Genomic DNA, 25124 nt, shown 5'->3' with positions numbered 1-25124 from the left:
AGCTTAAACTCTTTGCCTGTTTCATTAATTACTAGCAAGCCAAGAGCTACAACTGATCACTCATTCTCTAGATTCAGTCCCTTAAGGGCTCAAAATGATGTTTCGAGGAAGTCCTTTATTGATGGTTAAATGGACTGAAGTAAAAGATTGAAAGTAAAACACAGTTCTAGGCAGCAAAGCGGTCTGCTGATATAAGTTCCTAACATTGAATGTGAGTGGTACAACATAGACAGTGAGACGGATATGAGGTTAGAGAAAACAATTGGAAAGCTGGTTTTGAAATCTCTTCCCTCTCCCAGTTAGTTAGTTGGTATGTTTCAAGTTAGGTGCATGATACTATGATAAAACCAGCCTTTTTCATCATTGCTGTATTTAGAATGCTTTACTGACCCAGAGATTTTGTAGCTAATTAAAGATATTCGGAAGGAAGTATAGTGCAGGGATTAAGGGTTTGGACTTTGATAACCCTGAGGATGTGGGTTCAAATCCCACTACTAACACAGTGTGCCCATGAACAAGACACTTGACCAGCCTGTGCTCCAATTGGAAAGTCAAACAAAATGTAACTAATTGTATCATAAATGCTGTAAATCGCCATTAATAAAGGTGTCAGCCAAATATGTAAATGTAAATGATATTATCTTCGTGCAGTTATTTAATTGATCCCAATGAAGGGCTAATAACCTGAAATCATCAACCTATACTGATGATGTTCATTTTTCCCCTTTCTTCTTTTGCTTTACCACAGATACTAAACCTATTTGAAGATGGTTACCAGAAGAGTAAAATCAATAAAACATAACATTCTCAGAATTAAGTGATCCAATGAATTGATGGTAGTTATAGTAATGACACTGACTTAATGGTGTTCTAATTTCAGCTGGGGACATCTACTGAAACTAAATGTAGCCAGAACAATTCAGTATTAGTTTCTCCAACATTACACTCCATTCTAAAGTGAAAAACACTATAGATGAAAAATTAGAAATTGGAAACAGTTTATACTTTCTATGATTCCAGACATAAATCTGGAACAGCTACAGCAACTAATGCATTAGAAACAATGTATTTCACCTGTTGTATGTGTTTAATATGAATGTATATTAAATTTATTGGGGAAAATTCTATGTGCAAAGCTTAGTCTTTTGTAAGAGTATACTGAGCTCCTTTAATATCTTCCATATTTTTAGGTCAAGCACTGCTTGTTTGGTTAATTTAATAGTATCTTATCATTTCAATACATAAAGATTCAAACACTTTTCACAGCTGATGAAATGGTTGGGTCACTCAATATGAATAAAACCTGTTGAAGCTTTCACTTTACAAATAATATAAACATGTGAATAATGAATTTCTGTTATAATCATCTGGACATAGAGCAATGGGAATGTTTGTCACTTAACAATGACAGAATTTTAATTCCTAAAACACACCTTTCATCGTTGGTACAGTGAGAAGTCAAGAAAAATGACACATTTTATTGGCTAACTAAAAAGATTACAATATGCAAGCTTTCAAGGCAACTCAGGCCCCTTTCCCAGGCAAGATGCAATTGTTGGTACAGAAAAGGTTTTTTTAGGTTATTAGATGCAATTGTGACCAATTTGAAAACAATAATTCTGCATATAAAGAAAATTGAAAAAAAAATTAAAGTGTACATAATAAGTGCTGTCAGAGGTAATTAATGATTTTCTGATAAAGAGCATGCTATTTATAAGTCTGGTAGTCTGAGTATTGTATAATAATGCTTAAAGCTGTTCAACATACCACCAGAAACAGATGACATTTTTTCTTCTTCATTATTTGATGGAGAAGGAGTTCCATTAGCATCAGAAATCTGAAAATACAATACATTTATATATATATATATATATATATATATTTGTATATATAATGAAAGGCTCAAAGTTTCTAACTAAAACAAAAGTAGCTAGCTATAGCTAATATAAGTCCACTTAAATGAAGTTTTATATGTCTAATGGAGCCTTTACGATATGATGGCTGCAACACTTTTGATAACTGAGATTGAATTTGAAAACTTATCACTTTTATCCAATCCATTAATTTGCTTATTGAGATCATTTTATTATTTCATTGCAATTCACAGATACTGCTCTTGCAAAACCTATAGAAAAGAAATACAGAATTTATAAGGAACTGAAAAGCATGTACTTCTCTCTTATGATTCACACATTCAGTTGCAATTATTTATGGACACCAAATTAACAACTATTATGTTAACACAGATGCATCACTGAAATCAAATGTGAAAAGATCATGATCATTTTGTTAACTCCTCTGGATCTCCCCATGGTGACTATTCTCAAATATTTATTGCATGCATGACATAGCAAACCGTTCCTGCTCCAAAAAAGTCACTTTTGGTTAAAAGACAAAAGTACCACTGACCTTCGTATTGTAACACTGTATAAACAAGGAGACATTTTTATTGTTTCATTTTTTAGCAACATAAAGAGAGTTCTGTTAACAAGTTATGAATTTACTAGCAGAATACCCGCGCTTCGCAGCGGAGAAGTAGTGTGTTAAAGAAGGTACGAAAAAGAAAAGGAAAAATTTTAAAAATAACGTAACATGGTTGTTAATGTAATTGTTTTGTCATTGATATGAGTGTTGTTCTCATATCTATCTATATATATATATCTATATATATATATACCCGTGCTTGGCAGCGGAGAAGTAGTGTGTTAAAGAAGAAAAGAGAAAGAAAAGGAAACATTTTGAAAATAACGTAACATGATTGTCAATGTAATTGTTTTGTCACTGTTATGAGTGTCGCTGTGATATATATATATATATATATATAGCAAAATACCCGCGCTTCACAGCGATGTCATGTGTTAAAGAAGTTATGAAAAAGAAAAGGAAACATTTTAAAAATAATGTAACATGATTGCCAAAGTAATTGTTTTGTGTATTTGGCGGCAGCGTCACAAAGTTGTTTTCGGCAGCTGCATCAGAAAATGTACCACGACGTCTGACACGCCTCCTTTTTACTGTTTTCTCACAGCTTGGATTGCTGCTGTCATATATATACACACACACACACACACACACACACACACACACATATATATACACATACATACACATACATACATACATATATACACATACATATCTTCATATCTACATATCTATATACATATCTACATATACACATATATATATATATATATCTACATATATCTACATATACACATATATATATATATATATATATACATACATACCTATCTACATCATATATACACACATACATACATACACACACACAAATTATATATATGTGTGTGTGTATGTATGTATGTATGTGTGTGTGTATATATATATACACATACATATACTTGTGTGTATGTTTGTATGTGTCTATATGTGTGTGTATAGGTTTGGTCACTGAGTGCAAGGGAAAAATAATAAATTATAGTCTATAAGTTATTAAACAGTAAAACATTAACGTTTTAAGAAGTACAGGTACATTGAAATTACATTTTCTATGTGAATGTTCAAATTTGTGCCTCTGGTAATGTGCCTTACCGGCATTTAAAGAAAATTAGTTTTGTGTCCTCTGCAGTGTTAAGAGAGAAAGGCTTTGGTTTGGGATAAAAGGAAAAAGGTGTAAAGAAAGGAAAGTTGCCTTTTCTTTTATATAGTATAGAGATGTGTTCGCTGACGTTATGATCGCCTTTTGGGGACAGTCGCTGGGTCTTGTGTAGACTGGTGAGACGTCCCGCCATTAATCGGCTATGATGGCACTGTCAGTCCTGCACTCGTGTGCGTGTCTTCATAATTCGAGGTGAGGACTTGATAATCGTATACGTGCAAAGAAAGTGTGAATCGCCTTAATATTATTTTGCCGTGGTGTAGAAAAGGGGCCCGTGTTTGCACTTGTCTGGGCTATAGCGCAGGGGGAGGATGAAAAAAATTAAAAGTGCTCACTTTGACTTAAGGCAGAAGCACAGTAAGCGTCTCAAAGGCCGGCACAGCTATGCGCGCGCGCTGGCTGCTCGACTTGTGCTGGGCAGGAGACCCCAGTTTGCAGACACGTTCATGATATCAAAAGTCTCAGCGCTCTTTGGAGGTCATTCATATATTATATATATAGCAAAATACCCGCTACGCAGCGGAGAAGTAGTGTGTTAAAGAAGTAATGAAAAAGAAAAGGAAACATTTTAATAATAACGTAACATGATTGACATTGTCATGAGTGTTGCTGTCATATATATGCCTGCCTAAATAAGTCACCCTCGCTTTGCTCTTACTTTTTACCGTTCATTTAATCATGGCTAGTGGCGGAAAAATTATAAAATGGAAGGAGGATGGCTTTACCAAAACAATTATTGATGGCGAATCGATTATTCATAAAGCTTGAATTGGTGATCTGTTTTTCTGTGTTAACTTCATATTTTTCATACTTCTTCTCAAACTAAGGTGGTGCGAGGGTAAAATGAATCGGGATGCGCTGATCAATGTAATCGGTGTACAGTACCAGGAAATCATGCATTGACAAAAGCTCCCTTTGCTTGTAATGCAAAGTGTGATTAAATGCATTATTTTTAGCGTTATGGAGCACATGCATGAAGCTTCTCAGCTGTGCTTGTGCTAAGAAAAGGAAAGATTTTAAAAATAACATAACACGATTGTCAATGTGACCTTTTGTAAGTAGTGCCTGGAGGATTCAGTGTGGAGAAACTCTAGAGATAGCGTGTGTATTAACTTGTGGATTTTTCTGTGAGTATTTGGTGGCAGTCTGACGAAGTTGCTTCGAAAGACGGCATTAGCCGCGGAGCTCAGCTCAGACCGAAATTAGATGAATGGGAGGGGAGATGATGACGTGACTCCCCACCCGCCTTAACTGTCAATCCCCCACAAACACAGTCTCGGAATTTGCATAAGCACACCCCTTCACCTACAATTTTAACTTAGTTACAAAGTGATCAAAACTCTTGTTTATATCCTGCGTCCTCTCATTAAACTTGTATCCCGCATTACCTGTGGGTATGTGAAACGCCAGCAGTAGCCTGTCTATGAACTTAATTTAAAGTTTAGGTTTACACCTTGCTTTCTTTCCGAGCTGGCAACACTCATGAATATGGTAGTATATGTCACTCGCTCGCTTCTTATTGTTTCGCTGCCTTCTCAATTATAAAATGCATGTTTTCTTAAGCGCTTTTTGGAGGTCTTCCTGGTTTTCTACGCACTGCGTTGACAGTCAGTTCACGTGATTACGTGGGAGGCGCGATGATGTCACACAAAACTCTGCCCCCCCACGTCATTCCAGCTCAACTCCATTACAGTTAATGGAGAAAAATACCTTCCAGTTATGACCATTAGGCGTAGAATTTCGAAATGAAACCTGCCCAACTTTTGTAAGTAAGCTGTAAGGAATGAGCCTGCCAAATTTCAGCCTTCTACCTACACGGGAAGGTGGAGAATTAGTGATGAGTCAGTGAGTGAGTGAGTGAGTGAGTGAGTGAGTGAGTGAGTGAGGGCTTTGCCTTTTATTAGTATAGATAACCATCTCTCCATGTTTGTATATCTGTGGGCACAGTAACCCTTAAACTATATGTACAGTCTAGCTCTTACTAAATGTGAGATATTCACCAATTGGTATGTCTTATTATACTTGTAATCTGTGTTTTAATCTATTCCAGATCATCCGAGTTGTTAGTTTTCAGTGAATACAGTTCAAAACAGCTTATTTCTTTTCACTCTCTTAGTCACTAAGGTATGACAAGAAGTACACATTTCTCTGTGCATCAGTAATTTAGTTCAGACTACAAATTGGCACCCACATGTGTAGTTGTTACATTTTTTATTTAAATACAGTTTAAAAAAAGTTCCATTCCAAAAAGTTGTTTACTTAAAATTACAGTAGGCTGTGTAGGCATCAACTTTGGTTTCAGTCTTAGTTTAGGGTGGGTTTGTGTGGTCAGACAGAATTCTGTCAGTAACACTGTAGTTATATTGGTAGCGACCAAATGATGTGTGTGTAGCTATTGTGGCATGTGGCGCCATAATATCTAATTGCTAGTAATGTGTCTAAAAGGCATTAGGTTAGAGGCAATCCTACACATACAGTATACAGGTGCCGGTCATAAAATTTGAATATCATGACAAAGTTGATTTATTTCAGTAATTCCATTTAAAAAGTGAAACTTGTATATTTGATTCATTCATTACACACAGACTGATGTATTTCAAAGGTTTATTTCTTTTAATTTTGATGATTATAACTGACAACTAATGAAAGTCCCAAATTCAGTATCGGAAAATTAGCATATTGTGAAAAGGTTCAATATTGAAGACACCTGGTGCCACACTCTAATCAGCTAATTAAATCAAAACACCTGCAAAAGCCTTTAAATGGTCTCTCAGTCTGTAGCTACACAATCCCTTCACTATCCCTAAACTGGCACAACGCCATTTCTCAGTGCAATCACTGTCAGTGCTGTAACAAAACAGGGGACATGGAGTTTTAGAATGTCCCACTGGGTAGAGGATTATTAAAGATAAATATCATCAAAAACAAAAAAAATACGTAATCTGATCATTTTCTTTCTTCTACAATGTCACCAAACTTCAATCAAACTGTCAAAGCATTTTTGAGATACTGGGGTACTTAGTTTCTACTTTTGTTTTATTTTTACCCCTACATATTGATATGTCAAAATGTCCTTTCTTACCAGATACCTACTGCCTTAGATATGCCAACCGGACAAAATTCAGTTTTTTATTTAAATGGGAGATGTTGTTGGTGAGTAAGTAAGTGAACATCTCATTTGTATTGTATTATATAAAATTATATGTATCATTTTAATTAATTTTTTGGTCCTGGCCAATTTCCAATAAAAGTAATGTTGTGTATACAGTGTATATATATATATATATATATATATATATATATATATATATATATATATATATATATATATATATATATATATATATATATATATAAACAAAATCCAATACACATTACAGCAAAGTCTGTTTTATCTGCAAAATTCATTACCACAAAGTAATTTTTCATACAAAACCAGCAAAACACACAATTTTTTACTCAATCGCAATTTTGGAGGACTGCTGAACAGCCAGATGGATTGCATGTTTATGTCATTTGGTTTACTCAATGGTCATAATCTTGGAAGATGAAGAGAAGGGTTACCACAAACTACAGACATTGTGGGCATATCTGGGGGCAGGGTAACACTCAATCAAATTTGACTCGACTGTACTTGTGAAGCTCTGGAGGTTCGCCACAGCTAGACTGTCACTCATTTCCAGGTTTCTCAAGGTATGACTGGGCTGAGGAAATTGATCAGATTGAGGACTTATTTTTGGCTCACTCATTAGCAAAAGTGCTGACTGATAAGCATCCCTTTGGAACATCTCACTGATGTTGATGCTCGCAAAAAGAAAACAGATGTTACCACCGAGTTCTATATTTCAGAGTCAGCTTTGTCAACTATAAATGCTGATAGACTGCTTTATGTGCCAATTCAATTGTAACAATTTTTTTTTCAGTCTCGAGAACTTCTGTTCTGTTATGGAATTTGACCTATATATATATATATATATATATATATATATATATATATATATATATATATAAACACACACACACACAGATTATGCTTCTCCAAATTTGTTCTTAATTGCTACTGTGAATTAACACTCTGGATGAACATCTACAATACTTATCCATACAATACAAACATTGTACTAGCTTGGGAAAATTGTACACACAGTAAGAAGAAGTAACAAGATACTCTCAACTTGAATGGATTAAGTTATTTTTTTTTAATAATCTGGTATTATCTCTTGCACGACTAAAGGAAATTAATGCACTCTATAAATTGGCAAGATAAAGAAAAAAAGTGTAGTAGATTATGATGTAGTAGATACATTTTAGTTTACAAAAAAAATATTTATTTTATTCAATGTTTAACTCATTTCCAGTCTGCAGCTACTTAAAGATTCTACCTGTATGCAAACCACTGGTTCTCAATGGAAACTCAATATAAAGTTTTCAAAATCCCCTTTCTAATACAATAACCTGTAAATTACTTTTCTTACCTATACATTTGAAGAAAAATCACACTACTGATGTACAGCATTAACAAACAGAACCCTTAAATTTTTTAATGACCTGTCTACTACAATAAGAGTTGACCCCCTCTCCTTTTTTCTCCCTGTGTTCTACACGGTATTGTTATTACTACCATGATCAGGCTACTTCAGTTTGCCATGAAAACAAGATATCTGAGTCAATTTGGAACTTTGGCATCATGGCTGACAATCACAGCACATGGCCATAATATCACTATACTACTATGATATAATACAGACTATGGCATATATTAAAAGATGTCTGGGATGGAAAGGATTGGTCAGCTTGCATAGATTAGCCATACTCCAACTTCTTATTTCCAAGTATCTATATATAAAAAAATATTTTTTCAAAGAACATTGTTACAGCTTTTGTTTTCCTCTAATCCCCTGCCGTTTCATCATTTCTATTAATGATTAGGTAAGCAGATATTGAATGACTACATTTCTGTTTCTCTACATACACTGTTTCTACTAGTATATCTGTGTTTCTCTCTCTCTCTCTCCTGCTCCTCTTATCTAGGTTGCAGATATCCTCAGGCTTCAACAACAAAAAAAATTTTAACTCTTTAGTTTAATTTGCATAAAAATAGAATCAATAAGAGACATTCCAGGTTTAAGGTCAAATTTTTAGTACATTACATTTTTTTATATTTTTAAACATGGCACAAAACCTAATATATCCAATATGAATTTTTGAAGCACAAATGCTTTGGCAGAATTTATTTTAATCAATCAGTTATATTTCATTCTGAACTAGAATGTTCACATCATTTCTGATTCATGTGTCATACCTTCTCAGCTTGTGATGGTGGCAAACCAAAAATTGACCTCACATCTGGTATTTGCTGCTGTTTATTCTTCTTGCGTAGAGTTTGCGTAACCATTTCTATCCTCTTCTGCACGGCAGCAGCCTGGGTGCGAGTTAGCGTAGATAATAACACTTTGCTTTCAATGGGATCTGCAGAATCAACCAGGAGGTCGGACAGCCCTGCTTCTTTCAGCCACTCCTCCTCTAGTTCCCCTTCTACATCACACAACACAGAACTCCAACACATCAGAATGTACAGCAATTTCATGTACAGTATAGACATTTTACTATTTGCATAGTTTTAAAGAACAGAAAGTATTTTAACAAACAAACTTAGCAAAGAAAAATAGAAAAACCTGACAAGGCACTATAAGCTAAAATCAAATATGGTTCACATCAGCAGTTATCAGAAAGGCAGAAAAGGTTCAGATGCTCAGAGAAATTCTCTGTAGTCTTATTTTCTTGTTGAGCTTCAATTCCTAGAAAAGTGCTATATAAATGTTTGTACTAGATATGCTGTTAAACTAAACATACACTTTTACTACACAGATTTCAAACTAAACTATCTGGATTCAATATTAGTGGAAAGTAATAAAAAATCTCCTTACATCCCAACATAAGCTTATTTACATTACCCTGAACTAATCAGCTACATTATAATTATAAATATTGATATTTGGAATTGCATTTTATGGTCTATGTAAAGTGCTTTACATAAAGAGAATTATTTAAAATATAAACTATTTTCATGCTTGATTGACAACTGCATTAATCAGTAGAATGTAGATTAACATGCATACATGAACAGATTTAGCTTCTTATGAAGAAAGACTAATCATTAAATGTAGGAAATAAATCACAGGAATACTTACCATCAGGTACTTTCTCTACCAGATCATTGTGCTGTTCTTGGTCATTGTTGCTGCTCTGAATATGCTCTAATTCAGTCCAATAATCATCCAAAGTAAGATCATCCAGTGAATCCATTGAGGCTGATCTGAGCGGTGGCTTACCAGGGACATGTTTTGTCCTACTCTGTAAATTGTATTGACCAGATCTACCCCTAGAAAATAAATATGCATAAATAAATAAATAAATAAATAATGACTGAAAGAAGCACTGGGGTTAAGGAAAACATTTTAAGTGAAATCCAAATTCTTATTTACAGATGAATAATATCAATTAGAGAAATACTAATACAATTTTTGACAGCTGATGCAGATATAGAATACATTATATATTAGCAGTATAGGCAGATACTAAATACTATTAACAGTAATTTTACTAAAATAATAATAATCATGTTAGAATACCAACAACAAAAACGTGAAAAGGTGACAAATTTCAATAAGACATGGCCCAAGAATTACCATTTGAGTAGATTAAAATTAGTTAACAGTAATACATGCAAGGTCATTTTAGGTAGAAAGGGCTTGCTTCTTATGTAATAGCAAATATATACAGTACACTTGGGGAGAACTGATGCAGAAATTAAGAAAAAATATTCATTATCAAAATAGAATACCTAATTTATGTTAATTAATACACATACTACATGATTTAATTGATTTTTCTGTACATTAATTGAAAAATACTAATAAAACCAAAAAGCAAGCATCACAAGGTTATTTGCATATGGTCTAGTAACACAGAGAATGTTAAGAATATTTATATTTAAAATAGCTCTTTAAAGTTACACTTGTTAAACGCTTCACATAAAATTCATCAGCAAATCAGTTTGTCAGGTATTACAAATGCCCTTTTGCAGGATTTGTTTTAGCATTTGTTTTAAATAGCTTATTAATAGCATCAAATGAAAATAGGTCATCAGCATCCCATCCATTACAGTCATTAATTTTCAAGGTCTCCTATATATTATCAGACATATGCCATTATATAGCCCTGAAACTAGTTAAATACCAACTTATAATTGTTATTTTTGAATAAAAATGATACATAAAGCAACTCATTTTGACTCCCACTGTACAGAAGCCACAGGTGTTTATTAGGGACCTTATATGGAGGTTGCCTGGGAGTGGGTAAGTTATCTGTTATTTACTTCTGTACCATTTTGGTACTGATGAGGTTCAATATCTGGTATAGATACCAAAGTCAATATTTTACTTCCAATCCAACACTAGTGCACACAGCCATTTGGCTTGAAATCTGTCACAATTTTTACTTGTCATCCATTACATTCAAAGAATGTAGAACATGAAGACTCTCCTACTGGGGCTGCCTAAAGTGACCTAAAATTTCAAATGGGCGGCATGATGGCGCAGTGGTAGCACTGCTGCCTCTCAGTAAGGAGACCTGGGTTCGCTTCCCGGGTCCTCCCAGAGTGGAGTTTGCATGTTCTCCCCGTGTCTGTGGGTGCTCCAGTTTCCTCCCACAGTCCAAAGACATGCAAGTTAGGTGCATTGGCGATCCTAACTTGTCCCTAGTGTGTGCTTGGTTTGTGAGTGTGTGTGTATGTGTGCCCAGCGGTGGCCACGGATTTGTTCCTGCCTTGCGCCCTGTGCTGGCTGGGATTGGCTCCAGTAGACCCCCGTGAACCTGTGTTAGGATATAGCAGGTTAGATAATAACTGACTGACTGATTTGTCACATGTCAGAGAAGTTAGAAATTGAGTATCTTTATTTCTGCACTTATACTATGACTGGATAAAACTTGCAATACCTATTGTCTTTTTTATTCATTTTTTTCTTGCAGGTTCAGAGGTATATAACTGCTGAAAGTAAACTGTGAAGGATCTGTAAATAAAATGTGCAGTGTTTGCAATCCTTATATTCACACCCTGTTAGAACACTACTTAGATTGAAATTTTATAAACAGTTCAACAATTAAAAACTACTTGTAGATTATAAATTACATACAGACATATAGAAAAAATACATCAGAATACAACTGTATAATGTGTCTTTTGCATCAAGTCACTTTTCGTTGTTTTAATTATATCAGAACAAAACAACACAGCATCACATCAAGGTCTGGTACCTTTTGCTTACTAATAAAAGGGCGGTAAATGAACTTATGCCAGGAAACTGTTTGTAGACATCACTTCAGCATTTACTACTATTGTCTCTGAAGTGTTGCTAACTAAACACTAATCTGAATTCTTCCATCTGTAAATGGATTTCCAGTTTTCTGACAAAAAGGAAACAGTATGTACAGATGGGCTCCCACCTCTTAGATGGTCTCTGAATCAGCACATGTGCAACACAAGACTGTGTGCTTCCCCCCACTCCATTACTTGTACACCAAAGTATGTAGATACACTGATCCTGGAGTAAAAAATCATCAAGTACTTCCAATGACACTGCCATTACTGGACTAATTACTACAGGTAATGACACAGCATATATAAAGGAGGTGATTCGTCTTGTGTGTTGGTGCCCTACAAACAGCCTGGTACTCAATACAACTAAGAAAGTGAAAATGGGATTTGACTTTTGCAAACAAAGGTATCAACCCCTTCCACTAGAAGTTAAAAATTTTGCAGGCAATAAGGTATACATTAACGCCACTTCCATAAATAAAAAAGCTCAGCATTGGATGTACTTTTTATGCCAACTAAAGAAATTTAAAATTTACCAACTTATCCTTGTACAATTCTACAGTGATAATTAAAAGTGTGAGCACATTCTCCATTATTGTCTGGTTTGGTACATCAATGGTCCACTCCAACAATAAATTGCAGTATGTTGCGATCTCCTTTATAATTGCACTGTTCTACAACTTTTCATGACGTATGTTGTTTAGCTTATGTATTTGTATGTGATGTGGTGTTATATTACAAGCAGCTACAAAGCTACCAAGCTGAATTCCTGTCCATTAAGTACTGGCAAATAAAAGTAATTCTGATTCTGTCAGACTCTAGCAGAAAGGAAGTTACCAGTGTCAACCTTGTGGTGACATGTGATCATGTACAGTATATTAATAATATGTGGCACTCTCACTGTCCAAACCCGACATAGACAGACACAGGACACAAGTGCAACAAACATGCTATTATTTTCTTCTTTTACCCGTTAGAAATGCCTTCCTCCATTTCCCACCTGTACAGCACAGTCACAAGCACAAGCATAGTCCAGCACTAAACTCTCTTCCTTTTCTCTTTTTTTTTCTCTCTCTCTTCACCTCCACTCCTTCTGGCAAGCTTCATCTTCTCCCACCCAACTCTGGCTCTCTAAGTAGTGGCTGCTGGCTCCTTTTATAAGGCACCCAGAAGTGTTCCAGGTGCTTGTTGACCTTCTTCCAGCAGCATGTCCAGGTGTGGCAGAAGTGCTGCAACCATGGACTCAGCAGTAGCTGCAGCACCCCCTGGCGGTGCCCACGGAACCCAACAGGCCTGCACCAAACTGCAACTCCCATGGAGTCCTGTGGAAGTCCAAGGCACCGCTGCAACCTAGCACTCCAAGTGTAAAGCTCTGGATACACCCTCTCCCCTGGTCCTTCCAGCATAGAGGCATCCTGGCCGGGCAAGGGCCCCGACTGTATGTAACAACTATCATATCACTGAACAATGTAGACAAATTCATTTTGATATTTGTTTCCAATTGTCTTCTTTCTGAATATTTAATATATTAAAAAAACTTTTATTCAAAAGATTTTTTGTGGCAAAATACAAATTCATATTTCAGTAGTGATACCTTTAGGTACTCCTCATTCATAAAATTACCTTTTGGCTAAGTACATTCCTTTTGTAAGTGCATTATCATAAATAATATGACAATGACAAACCATGTTTGCATGCAAACTTCTTGTTGTCAGAAATTCACAAAGAATTAGAAGAAAGTTGGAACCCAAAAAATTGTTCACAATTATTCAACAACAATGCACTCACACCTTTAATCTTATTTGTAGTTTCCAGTTACACTTCCCTGAAACAGTAACAATATATATGCTGATCTTTAAACTCAGTGACTGAATGCACTGAATTATTGTTTTATAATTATTAATAGCTCAAGGACGAGACAACCACTGCATGTGGTAGTTTTGCCAGGACTGGAGTGTTCATATGTCTCCTGCAAATGAGAACACAGAAACTATAAATATGTATGATGTCTATGCATGAAGCACAGCCACATTAGTCTTGGCCAGATTGATGAAAGCATTTTTCTTCTCTCATCTCTGGAGTGAGTAACAAGAAGCTGAATGGAGAGAAACATCCATCCATCAATTCAATGCAGAACAGTCAAACTGCAAAAATATTAATGAATACTCTAAATTTTGCTTCACATACCACAGCACTAGTGAAAGGAAACTGGAATTTCCTGAATGAACTTTTACAAACACGATAGGTCTAACAAGGACTAGAAATCAAACTGTCATGCAAGCCTTATAGGTATTACTGGGTGTAGCTGCTTTGCTGTCGCAGGGCCTAGGAAATTCATCATCAGACAATCCACTATTCTTTGTTGTACCAAAAGGTGCTTGAGAAGAATGTAACGTCATCTGCCAGAAGATACCTGAAAGAATTGTGCATGGAGGAGTGATAAACGTTTCTCCCATTCAATGTCCACAAGACACTTATAGGAAATACCTGCTTGAGTTTGTTCTGGTCAGTGGGAGTAAAAACAGTTATTATAGCTAAGCTTACTTTTTCCTAGGACAGCAAAATTTGGGAGGTATGGGGGTTTGGAGTGGGCATGTTGTTTGCAGGTGGCTTTTTCTTGACTTACAAACACTCTGGACTCAATGCCAGTTCCCATTAGCCCTAATATATTGTTTTATATTATTTTTGCAAACTAGCTACAGTATCTGTGGTCTTAATGACACACCCAGAACCTATAATGAGTGGTCTTCCAAACTCCAGGACACACTACACTCAGAGGTTTTCTTAACAAGGGAAGATTTGTCCGTTTGTTTTTTTGTTATTTTGTTTGGTAGCAAATTCACAGTTTTAGTTTTGTTTCAGGGGCATCAACTTGACATTAACATGGTTTGGTAAACATATATGATAATTCTCACACTGGCATAGCACTGGACTATAGAAGCAGCAAAAAAAATTAAACAATCAAAACGCATCAGGACAGGAGCTCTTGAATACAATGCTAATGACTGATTTAACTCAAAATATAGTCATTTCCCAAATGGACTTACATTAAGAGATGTGTTAAAACCTGTCAGGTATCAGCCTCTTCTGTTGTTCACCACCATCTATGACATTAGCTGTTAGCAAGCTAAAACAAGTTCTCCATAGACTGTCTCTCACTGGAAAAAATCTCTTGTCATACATTAATTGGATAGCTATATTGCATTATTTGAATAAAGTAAATAGGAATCAGGGGTGAAATGTTTATAGGTAATCATTATACTTCAAGTTCATTGACTTTTTTATATTAGTCTTGTCAATTTATTTCAGTAGCCTAAAGGAAAAGTTCATGTTTATAGAGATACCTTGCTAAAATTCTAACTAGATTGTCACCATCATTATAAACTACCTATTAGGCTGGTGGTTTAAATAAAGTCCTATAGAGTATGGTTACAGTTTAAGTGAGGATCTGATGCATTTTTTCCCCTTTCATTAGCATTTAATACAAAACTAAATAAATAAATAAATAAATAAATAAAGACTGCTAATACAGCCCAATTCCTACATGTTTTCTGAAATAGCAACCCTCAAGCACATATTTTTCTTGTACACACATCTTGCTGCAACAAATCAACAGCCCCCCTCAATATTTTCAAATTGTTAATCCATTGTTTTATAGCTAAACACTATGTATTTTTCTCTTCCTGGTCCTAGCTCCTCTCTCGTATCTCCACGTGTCTATGTACAGGTCTGGCAGTAATGATTCCACTCAAAGCCAAGTGGGCTATTGGGGCGCTATTTGCAATCTCACCTAATGTGGCAAAACTGCTGGCTCTACTTATCCACAGACAGAAATGGCTTATCTGTTCATTTTTCATGAAATTTCCATTGTGTTTTTTTTTTAAATTTCATCACCTTTATATAAATATACTTTTTAGAAGATCACATTTGAATATATCCATGTGTCAAAAAAGAAACAAGTAAGAAAATTTAAGCAAGGGTCTAACATTTGCATTAATAAATTTGGTTAGCTGGTTTGATAGTTGGAAGCATTTTTAAATGCTCTAGTCACTTCATTAAAGAGTTTGTTATGTAATAAAAAAAATAGCGGTGACAATAAAATGTAATTATGTGTATTAGTAGCGTACATAGAACATCTTTAGTGCCATTTTACAATATCATGTGGATGATATTGCTTTCACAGATAGCAGATTCCTACTCAAGTAATTAAAAGATTCATGTGCTAATTTTATTTGTTGGAAGCAGTGGGTCTGTGGCTTATTGGAGTATAAATTTCTTAAACATACAATTTTTTAAAACACTCGACAAAGAGTTAAATAATCTTGGCAGGTGCACCCTAACGTGATATCAAATCAATATGGTACTGTGCTGATAAATTACAGTGTCACATGTATATTAAATCATTATAATTTTTACATAACGGAATGGAATGGGATTGTTTTATAGAGTAATGGAAATACTGAGCACACATTTAGTCACTGTAGCATAATATTTCATTCAGCCATCTTTCATACATTACTACATAAGCTGAACTTTATTTTTTTTACTTTAACGGACATGAGCATCACATCACTCACCCATTTCAATTTCAAGGAGCAGCAGGAGTGACCTGCTCCGCCTGAGGTTCAAACAAGACGCCGCAAGCACATAATAGGTAGGGATGTCAAAAAAACTGGCATTTGGAACTAATCTGGTACCAAAATTGTGAAAACGTAACAGTACCAGCTTTTTTTACAGTGTCAATATTACCAAGAAAGTCAATACTGTACTCATGCATGACTACAACAAGACAAAATTCTCTGGAAGGCACAATAATACATGAGGAAAAACTAAATATAAAAATGACTCATGTTGATGATAAAGCACCACATCAACACATATTGGAAAGAAAAACAGCAAAAGCCGTGTCATTTTTGGAAATGCTTTTGTGTTCATACAGGAAAATTTTAGCAAACTGGTGCAACAATTGAATTTTTTAAAAATTTTCAAACAACATACACAGGCTTACATTATTGCCACTTTTATCCCATTATGCAATTAGTTCACAAGCAGATTTGTTTGCTCTTTGAGAGTGAAATAACATCACTTATCAAATCATATAACTTGTATTGTTATGTAATTGTAAGAGGAGGTGAAAAGATAACAAGATAATCACTTTTAAATAGTATCCTACACAGTCCCAATAAATGAATGGAGGCTTCACATCCATTCTCTGATTGGAATGAGCATTCTATAGATGTCCATCAATCCAAGGATGTGTCCATTTTCTAACCGATGTATACAGTTATGGGTTACACAGGGGTGGGATTTACATGCACACAGTTACACATTCTGGACTGTGGGGTGACTGACAGCACAAATGACAGTTGTATCAAGTAAACATCAGTGCAAGATTCAAGTGAAGAGGCTCTTTAGCTTGTTTACACAGGCAATGACATATTAATATCAAAATAAAGTTTAGTGTTTCAATTCTTTAATGAACCAGGCACATCTCCCCATTAATGCAACATGTACAGGCTATAATAGATCTGGTACTTCAAAACATATCATTCTTTATAAACCCTGAAATACCCCCAACATTATAAACCCCCATTTGTTGTTGCACTCTGAGGATCCCCATCTCTGCCACAAATTAAAATAAAAGTCTTACATTGTATTTTGATATTTGATATTTTGATGGATATACCAGTATTTTGAAGCTGTTGTTACTGTTAGTATTTTATATTTTGTATTGCATTACAGAAAAAGGTACAATATTGTTAATTTCAATAAACTGAGGGTTTTTAGTAAAAAGGCATGGAATGGGAATTCTGTTTTTGCTGTGTGACGATGCGGCTCCGCTCCACACTCCTATCCATCTTTATGAGAGCCCTTGAACCCAACATTGTCGATAATGTCACTGAGATGAGCTGACAAAGGCGGACAAATCTCATGTGAAGCCAGGGGATATATCCAAAAAGTGCTAAAGTGCTTTTATTAAAACAATAATCAAAAAAAAAAAAAAGTGCAGTGCATCAGTTTCAATAAATATTCCATAAAATCAGCGTCCAGTGGGGATAAAAATCTATACTAATAAAAGGCAAAGCCCTCACTCACTCACTCACTCACTCACTCATCACTAATTCTCCAACTTCCCGTGTAGGTAGAAGGCTGAAATTTGGCAGGCTCATTCCTTACAGCTTACTTACAAAAGTTGGACAGGTTTCATTTCGAAATTCTACGCCTAATGGTCATAACTGGAAGGTATTTTTCTCCATTATCTGTAATGGAGTTGAGCTGGAATGACGTGGGGGGCGGAGTTTCGTGTGACATCATCACGCCTCCCACGTAATCACGTGAACTGACTGTCAACGCAGTGCGTAGAAAACCAGGAAGACCTCAAAAAAGCGCTTAAGAAAACATGCATTATATAATTGAGAAGGCAGCGAAACAATAAGAAGCGAGCGAGTGACATATACTACCATATTCATGAGTGATGCTACCTCGAAAAGAAAGCAAGGTGTAAACCTAAACTTTAAATTAAGTTCATAGACAGGCTACCGCTGGCGTTTCACATGCCCACAGGTAATGCGGGATACAAGTTTAATGAGAGGACGCAGGATATAAACGAGAGTTTTGATCACTTTGTAACTAAGTTAAAATTGTAGGTGAAGGGTGTGCTAATGCAAATTCGAGAGACTGTGTTTGTGGGGATTGACAGTTAAGGCGGGTGGGGGAGTCACGTCATCATATCCCCTCCCATTCATCTAATTTCGCTCTGAGCTGAGCTCCTGCTAACGCCGTCTTCAAGCAACTTTGTCAGACTGCCACCAAATACTCACAGAAAAATCCACAAGTTAATACACACGCTGTCTCTAGAGTTTCTACACACTGAATCCTCCAGGCACTACTTACAAAAGGTCACATTGACAATCGTGTTATGTTATTTTTAAAAATTTCCTTTTCTTAGCACAAGCACAGCTGAGAAGCTTGATGCATGTGCTCCATAACGCGTTAAAAAATAATGCATTTAATCACACTTTGCATTACAAGCAGATTACATTGATCAGCGCATCCCAATTCATTTTACCCTCGCACCACCTTAGTTTGAGAAGAAGTATGAAAAATATGAGGTTAACACAGAAAAACAGATCACCAATTCAAGCTTTATAAATAATCGATTAAGCCATCAATAATTGTTTTGGTAAAGCCATCCTCCTTCCATTTTATAATTTTTCCGCCACTAGCCATGATTAAATGAACGGTAAAAAAGTAAGAGCAAAGAGAGGGTGACTTATTTAGGCAGGCATATATATGACAGCAACACTCATGACAATGTCAACCATGGTACGTTATTATTAAAATGTTTCCTTTTCTTTTTCATTACTTCTTTAACAACAACATTTATTTATATAGCACATTTTCATACAAACAGTAGCTCAAAGTGCTTTACATATTAAAGAATAGAAAAATGAAAGACATAATTATAAAAAATAAATCAACATTAACATCGAATAAGAGTAAGGTTCAATGGCCAGGGGACAGAAAAACAAAAAACTCCAGACGGCTGGAGAAAAAATAAAATCTGTAGGGATTCCAGACCATGATACCGCCCAGTCCCCTCTGGGGGACACACTACTTAGTAGTACTTAACACACTACTTAACACACTACTTGTCCGCTGCGAGGCACGGGTATTTTGATATATATATATCATATAATATATGAATGACCTCCAAAGATCGCTGAGACTTTTGATATCATGAACGAGTCTGCAAAAACTGTGGTCTCCTGCCCAGCAAAAGTCGAGCAGCCAGCGCACGTGCATAGCTGTGCCGGCCTTTGAGACGCTGACTGCGCTTCTGCCTTAAGTCAAAGTGAGCACTTTTAATTTTTTTCATCCTCCCCCTGCGCTATAGCCCAGACAAGTGCAAACACGGGACCCCTTTTCTACACCACGGCAAAATAATATTAAGGCAATTCACACTTTCTTTTGCACGTGCCATCACAGCCGATTAATGGCAGGGGCGTCTCACCAGTCTACACAAGACCCACTGCGACTGTCCCCAAAAGCCGATCATAACGTCAGCAAACACATCTCTCTATACTATATAAAAGAAAAAGGCAACTTTCCTTTCTTTACACCTTTTTTCCTTTGATCCCAAACCAAAGCCTTTCTCGCTTAACACTGCAGAGGACACAAAACTAATTTTCTTTAAATGCCGGTAAGGCACATTACAAGAGGCACAAATTTGAACGTTCACATAGAAAATGTAATTTCTATACCACAGCCGTCGTGTAGCGCCTTTCAAAAGGGATCTACTACCGAGAGATGATCCATATACATTTTAGCTGCTGTTAGTTACTTACCTGTTGTGTTACACAGTCTTTAAAATGTAGTTTACCCGCAACCACTCCAGTAGTGCTCAATGTACCTGTACTTCTTAAAACGTTAATGTTTTACTGTTTAATAACTTATAGACTATATTTTATTATTTCTCACTTGCACTCAGTGACCAAAGCTATACACACACATATATAAAAGCTATACACACAAGTATATGTATGTGTATATATATGTATGTATGTGTATGTATGTGTATATATATATATATATATATATGTGTATATGTAGATATGTATATAGATATGTAGATATGAAGATATGTATATATATATGTGTGTATATATATATATATATATATATATATATATATATATATGTATGACAGCAGCAATCCAAGCTGTGAGAAAACAGTAAAAAGGAGGCGTGTCAGACGTCGTGGTACATTTTCTGATGCAGCTAGACGAAAATAACTTTGTGACGCTGCCGCCAAATACACAAAACAATTACTTTGACAATCATGTTACATTATTTTTAAAATGTTTCCTTTTCTTTTTCATAACTTATTTAACACACTACTTCTCCGCTGCCAAGCGCGGTTATTCTGCTAGTCATCAATAAATAAATCCTTTAAAATCCGAAGTGAAAATGTGCAAAAGTTAAAAAGCAGTCTCTCTTATCCCAATCTCGGCACACCTCCATCTATCGTTCTCCCCGGCTCACCCATAACTCGCGTAGCCGGCGGAGACCCAACAGCCACAAGCTCCTTCGGCCAACCTTCGTCTTGGCCTCCTACTGGACGTCACTGCCAGATCATCTGAGGTCGGCTCTCCTCCTTTCATCATTTGCGCTCCCGCAGTCACTCCTCAGATCCCTCGGGAGGACACCTGCCCTGCTCACCCACTCCCTCAAACTTTCAGTGGGGCAAACTAGCCCCCAGAGCACAACAGCTTAACGCTCTTTCGTGGGGTCCCAGCTTATTCAGTCTCCTGCTAGAGGTGGCCAGATCATCTTGCCAAAACTGCCATTCATGTCCTTTAACCTCCTACTTCTTTTTTTTTTCCCTCTTCTTTTCCTCAATCCATCCTGGTTTCTCAATCCCTCTCTCTCTGGTGTCGACCCGTATATTATATATATATATATATATACTGTGAGATATGGCCGGCCGTTCATCCTGGCCAATACCCCCACGCCGCTAGATGGAGCCCTTCCGGCAGCATGGAGGTGCCCCGAATTCCAGGAGTGCATCATAGACATTGGAGTTTTCCTTCACAGCCCTGCTAGATACCATGGGAGCAGCAAGGGGACGCTGCAGGGAGGCTCAGAGACTTTTATTTGCCCTATAACCCAGAAGTACGTCCTGGTCACAGGGACAGAGGAAATGACGTACTTCCGGGATGAAAAAGAAGAGTTTCGATCTGACCCGGAAGTGCAAGGAAGTCACATGGACTGAAGGTTCAGAAGCACTTCCAGGTCATGGACTAAAAAGAACTATGGTAAATCCCAGACAGACAAGCTGAGTTGGGAGGAAGGTTAATGTTTATGGTTATTGATTTATTGTAGTGATTTATGAGTATTGTGGAGTGTAGGGTGCTTTGTGCACATTATTATTATAAAATAAATAATAATTGGACTTTTATCTGGTGTCTGGCGTCTGGTCTGATGGTTCAAAGGGACGACAGCGCCCCCTATTTAAAACAACATGCATCTCTGCGCGCCTCCATGGGTGCAGCGCCTTAATCACACACCGCAGGAAGCCAATGACGTAATCGAGAACAACGCACCCACATATGCAGGTGTGACTCGCTCCAACTGTCTCATTACCTCCCTGCGGTCGTGCAATCGCGCCCACGGAGAACGGCACAGCTATACGGATTTAAAACCCGGCCTTTTTTTTTATTGGAAGCTGCGGACCCCCTATACCACATGCTGTGGAATCAAAAGGTATTGAGTCTCTTAAAATTTCATTGGTATTGGCATTGAATACAAAAATTTTGGTATTGTGAAATCACTAACAACAAGACCTACCCCTGCATTCTTGTACAGTAAGAGACATGATGAATAAATAGTCAGTATCAACAACTACTGTATTGTATTAATAAAGAATATTATTATTAGCCAACAAAATTTCTAAGTACGCATCTACCATCGTACCTTCCTTAAATGGTACTACTTGGTCATGCCACCCAACATCTATATCTGAGAATACCTCATCTCAAGGTGTACTTGCTTCAGCGTGCACGACTGCTAGTGTTTCACTGCCTAGCCATCAAGGGCAGCTGTTAAACGAGTAAAATAAAAAATATTAAAATAAATATACAACTTGAAGTAGCTGCTCTTAAGGTAAAATTAAAACAATAAACTAATTTGCAGTGAAAGAGGCAGAGGATGTCCTATAGTTTAAAATAGAGGAGTTTGCAAAGTCATCCATGCTTCTCAACAGGAGATTTTGTGATTCCAAAAACGTGTATAGAGCGCTGTATTAAAAATATCTTAACAAAAAACTGAACTGTTTCAACAAATTTCCTTTAAGAATAAATGGACCAATGTTCAACATAATCAATTTGTTGGGAGCCAAGTTGTTTCATGCAGTGAAACAGACAGACAGACAGACAGACATAGATATTACTGTAGATGCTTTTTGCATTATAATGGAACGCACTTAAAAACACTTAATAGGGTGTACTTGCATTTTCATATGACTTTACACACTGATTGACAGTCAATTAACTCTCTCTGCTTGCATTTTACACTTGGCCTTTTTTATTTTAATCTGTTTACACTTTGTAGAGGAACAGTAGCCTTGTACCAATGAGAATTTATGCATCACTAGTAAGAAATGTATTTAAAATTATTCATAACCCCTGTAGGTAATAAGTCTGTATTCTTCCTTTTTGTTTCACTATGAAATTGCTTCAGCGCAATTTAAAAATTATATTTACAGTGCATTAATAAGGATCATAGTATTCAACATAAAAACACACTAAAAACACAGATTCCTCTGGGGCATAGTTTTATCTCAGTGTGAAAAAAAAATACCGTGAAGTTTTTGATGTTTCTTTATGGTACAATAACACAAATAAATTCAGCTTTGTTTCTAAATTGCTGAATGTAATCATATAAAACTATTGAATAAAATAAAAAAAAAACACACAGTAAGTTATTCTGTCATCACAAAGCCTTTGAAATTGTACATAGCTGCTAGTAAGACTTTCTCAATGCACAGGAGTCAGTGATTAAATCAATAACCTTGTGGTGTAAATTCAAATGCCACAGTGACTATGCTGCACTGCTTGCCAGATTTGCAAAATACAGTTATTAGCAAACTGCCCAAGAGAACAATTTCTGGAGAAACATTTGGGTAAATATTGGGTTACCCCATCCCAAAATGTAAGTCTATACTGTAATACACAAATGTGAGGCATGTGCGTTTATTTATTGTGTAAGTCCTACCACTTTCAACAAAGGACTTCTTTCATACATTAGAGCTTTATGGGTCATAGGGAGAGGTAGATAATACCACATAGGCAGGAGGTGTGGTGTAGTGGTTTACAGCTTTGGCCTTTGGACTTCAAACCCTGAGATTGTGGGCTCAAATCCCACTAGTGACACTGTGTGACCATGAGCAAGTTAGTTCACTTGCCTGGACTCTAATAGAATAAATAATCAAAAGAAATGTTACCAATTTTATTTCAAATGTTGCAAGTCACCTTGGATAAAGGTGTCAGCCAAATAAGTTAATAAAATGTAATAATGTAATAAAACAATAAAATGTTGACAACAGGGGTAAATGACTTCTAAAAAATGTGACAAACTTTTCAAATAAAGGATAAGCTAAGCATTATGTTATACTCTATCATTGATAACATGCAATATCAAAATGGACATTACAGTGTAAACATACAGAATAAGCAGTACAATTTAAACCACTGAAACTATATATATAAAAAAAGATAACAGGAGGAAATGTAAATTAACATTTAACTTTTTATTTTAAACTTAATCAGGCTTGAGATCCTGACTTTGATGGTAAACAATCTTTTTTTTCTCCCTAAAGCTTGTACTATGTGTGGTCTTAAGCCCATAAAGCTGTGCACAGTGCAGCTCTATAGATAAAGCGGTAAGGCAGGGTTGTTGGAGTTATCTGTTATTTTCTTTAGAATTGTTTTAGTACCAGTACTACGGGCCAAAAGCTGCAATCAAAGTCACAATTTCAGTATTAACACTGTTCTAGACTCAAAAACACAGTCATTTTAGGCCATTTTTGGACCATAGTTTGCAGAGGAAATTACAGATTTATGATATAGGATAAACCAATAGGTGTCTTCAGCAGAAATGATCAGAAAAAGTTGAAGTTGTGCATGCCTCAACCACCGAACCTGGGGTCCCCCCTTGATAGGTTAAGCAGGGGTGAAATTTATTCTTCTTTTCACAAAACTTTACAAAAAAAATAGGGATCAGTAATATAGTCCTTTGGAGTGTTGTTTTATGCTATTGAAAGGTTTCTGATCACAAGTATCATATTATGTTTAATATCCAATTATTTACCAACTGTTCTAGCCCTCTAAGAGCTACTCTGCAAAGGTTAAAATTGACATATTTCAAACAAAAGCATGGGGTATCATTTTAGACTATTTCAAGGTTAGTGATTACAAATATGATGTCATTTTTGATCCTTTACTAGGGATCTAGCTCACCATGGGCCACTATCAGAGGGTGAAAACTGACACAATTTTATTACAATGGGGAATATTTAGACATTAAACATTTAAACTGAAGTACAGAGGAACCTTGGGTTGCTAG

General features: G+C 36.0%; 1 protein-coding gene across 2 annotated transcripts in view; it reads right to left on the bottom strand.

The window, feature by feature from the left end:
• Positions 1–25124, bottom strand: part of arhgap18 (Rho GTPase activating protein 18) — a 119722-nt gene that overhangs the window by 55862 nt on the left and 38736 nt on the right. For both annotated transcript variants that reach the window (XM_039747469.1, XM_039747470.1), the window contains exons 2-4: positions 9814–10004; positions 8925–9157; positions 1768–1837 (exon numbers count right to left, since the gene is read on the bottom strand). In XM_039747469.1, the coding sequence (XP_039603403.1) occupies positions 1768–1837; positions 8925–9157; positions 9814–10004 (494 nt within the window). The remainder of the gene's footprint in view (positions 1–1767; positions 1838–8924; positions 9158–9813; positions 10005–25124) is intronic.

This window comes from Polypterus senegalus, chromosome 3 (genome assembly GCF_016835505.1).
Source record: "Polypterus senegalus isolate Bchr_013 chromosome 3, ASM1683550v1, whole genome shotgun sequence".
NCBI lineage: Eukaryota > Metazoa > Chordata > Cladistia > Polypteriformes > Polypteridae > Polypterus > Polypterus senegalus.
The sequence above is the reverse complement of the archived record's forward strand: the minus strand, read 5'-3'. Positions and strand labels throughout refer to the sequence as shown.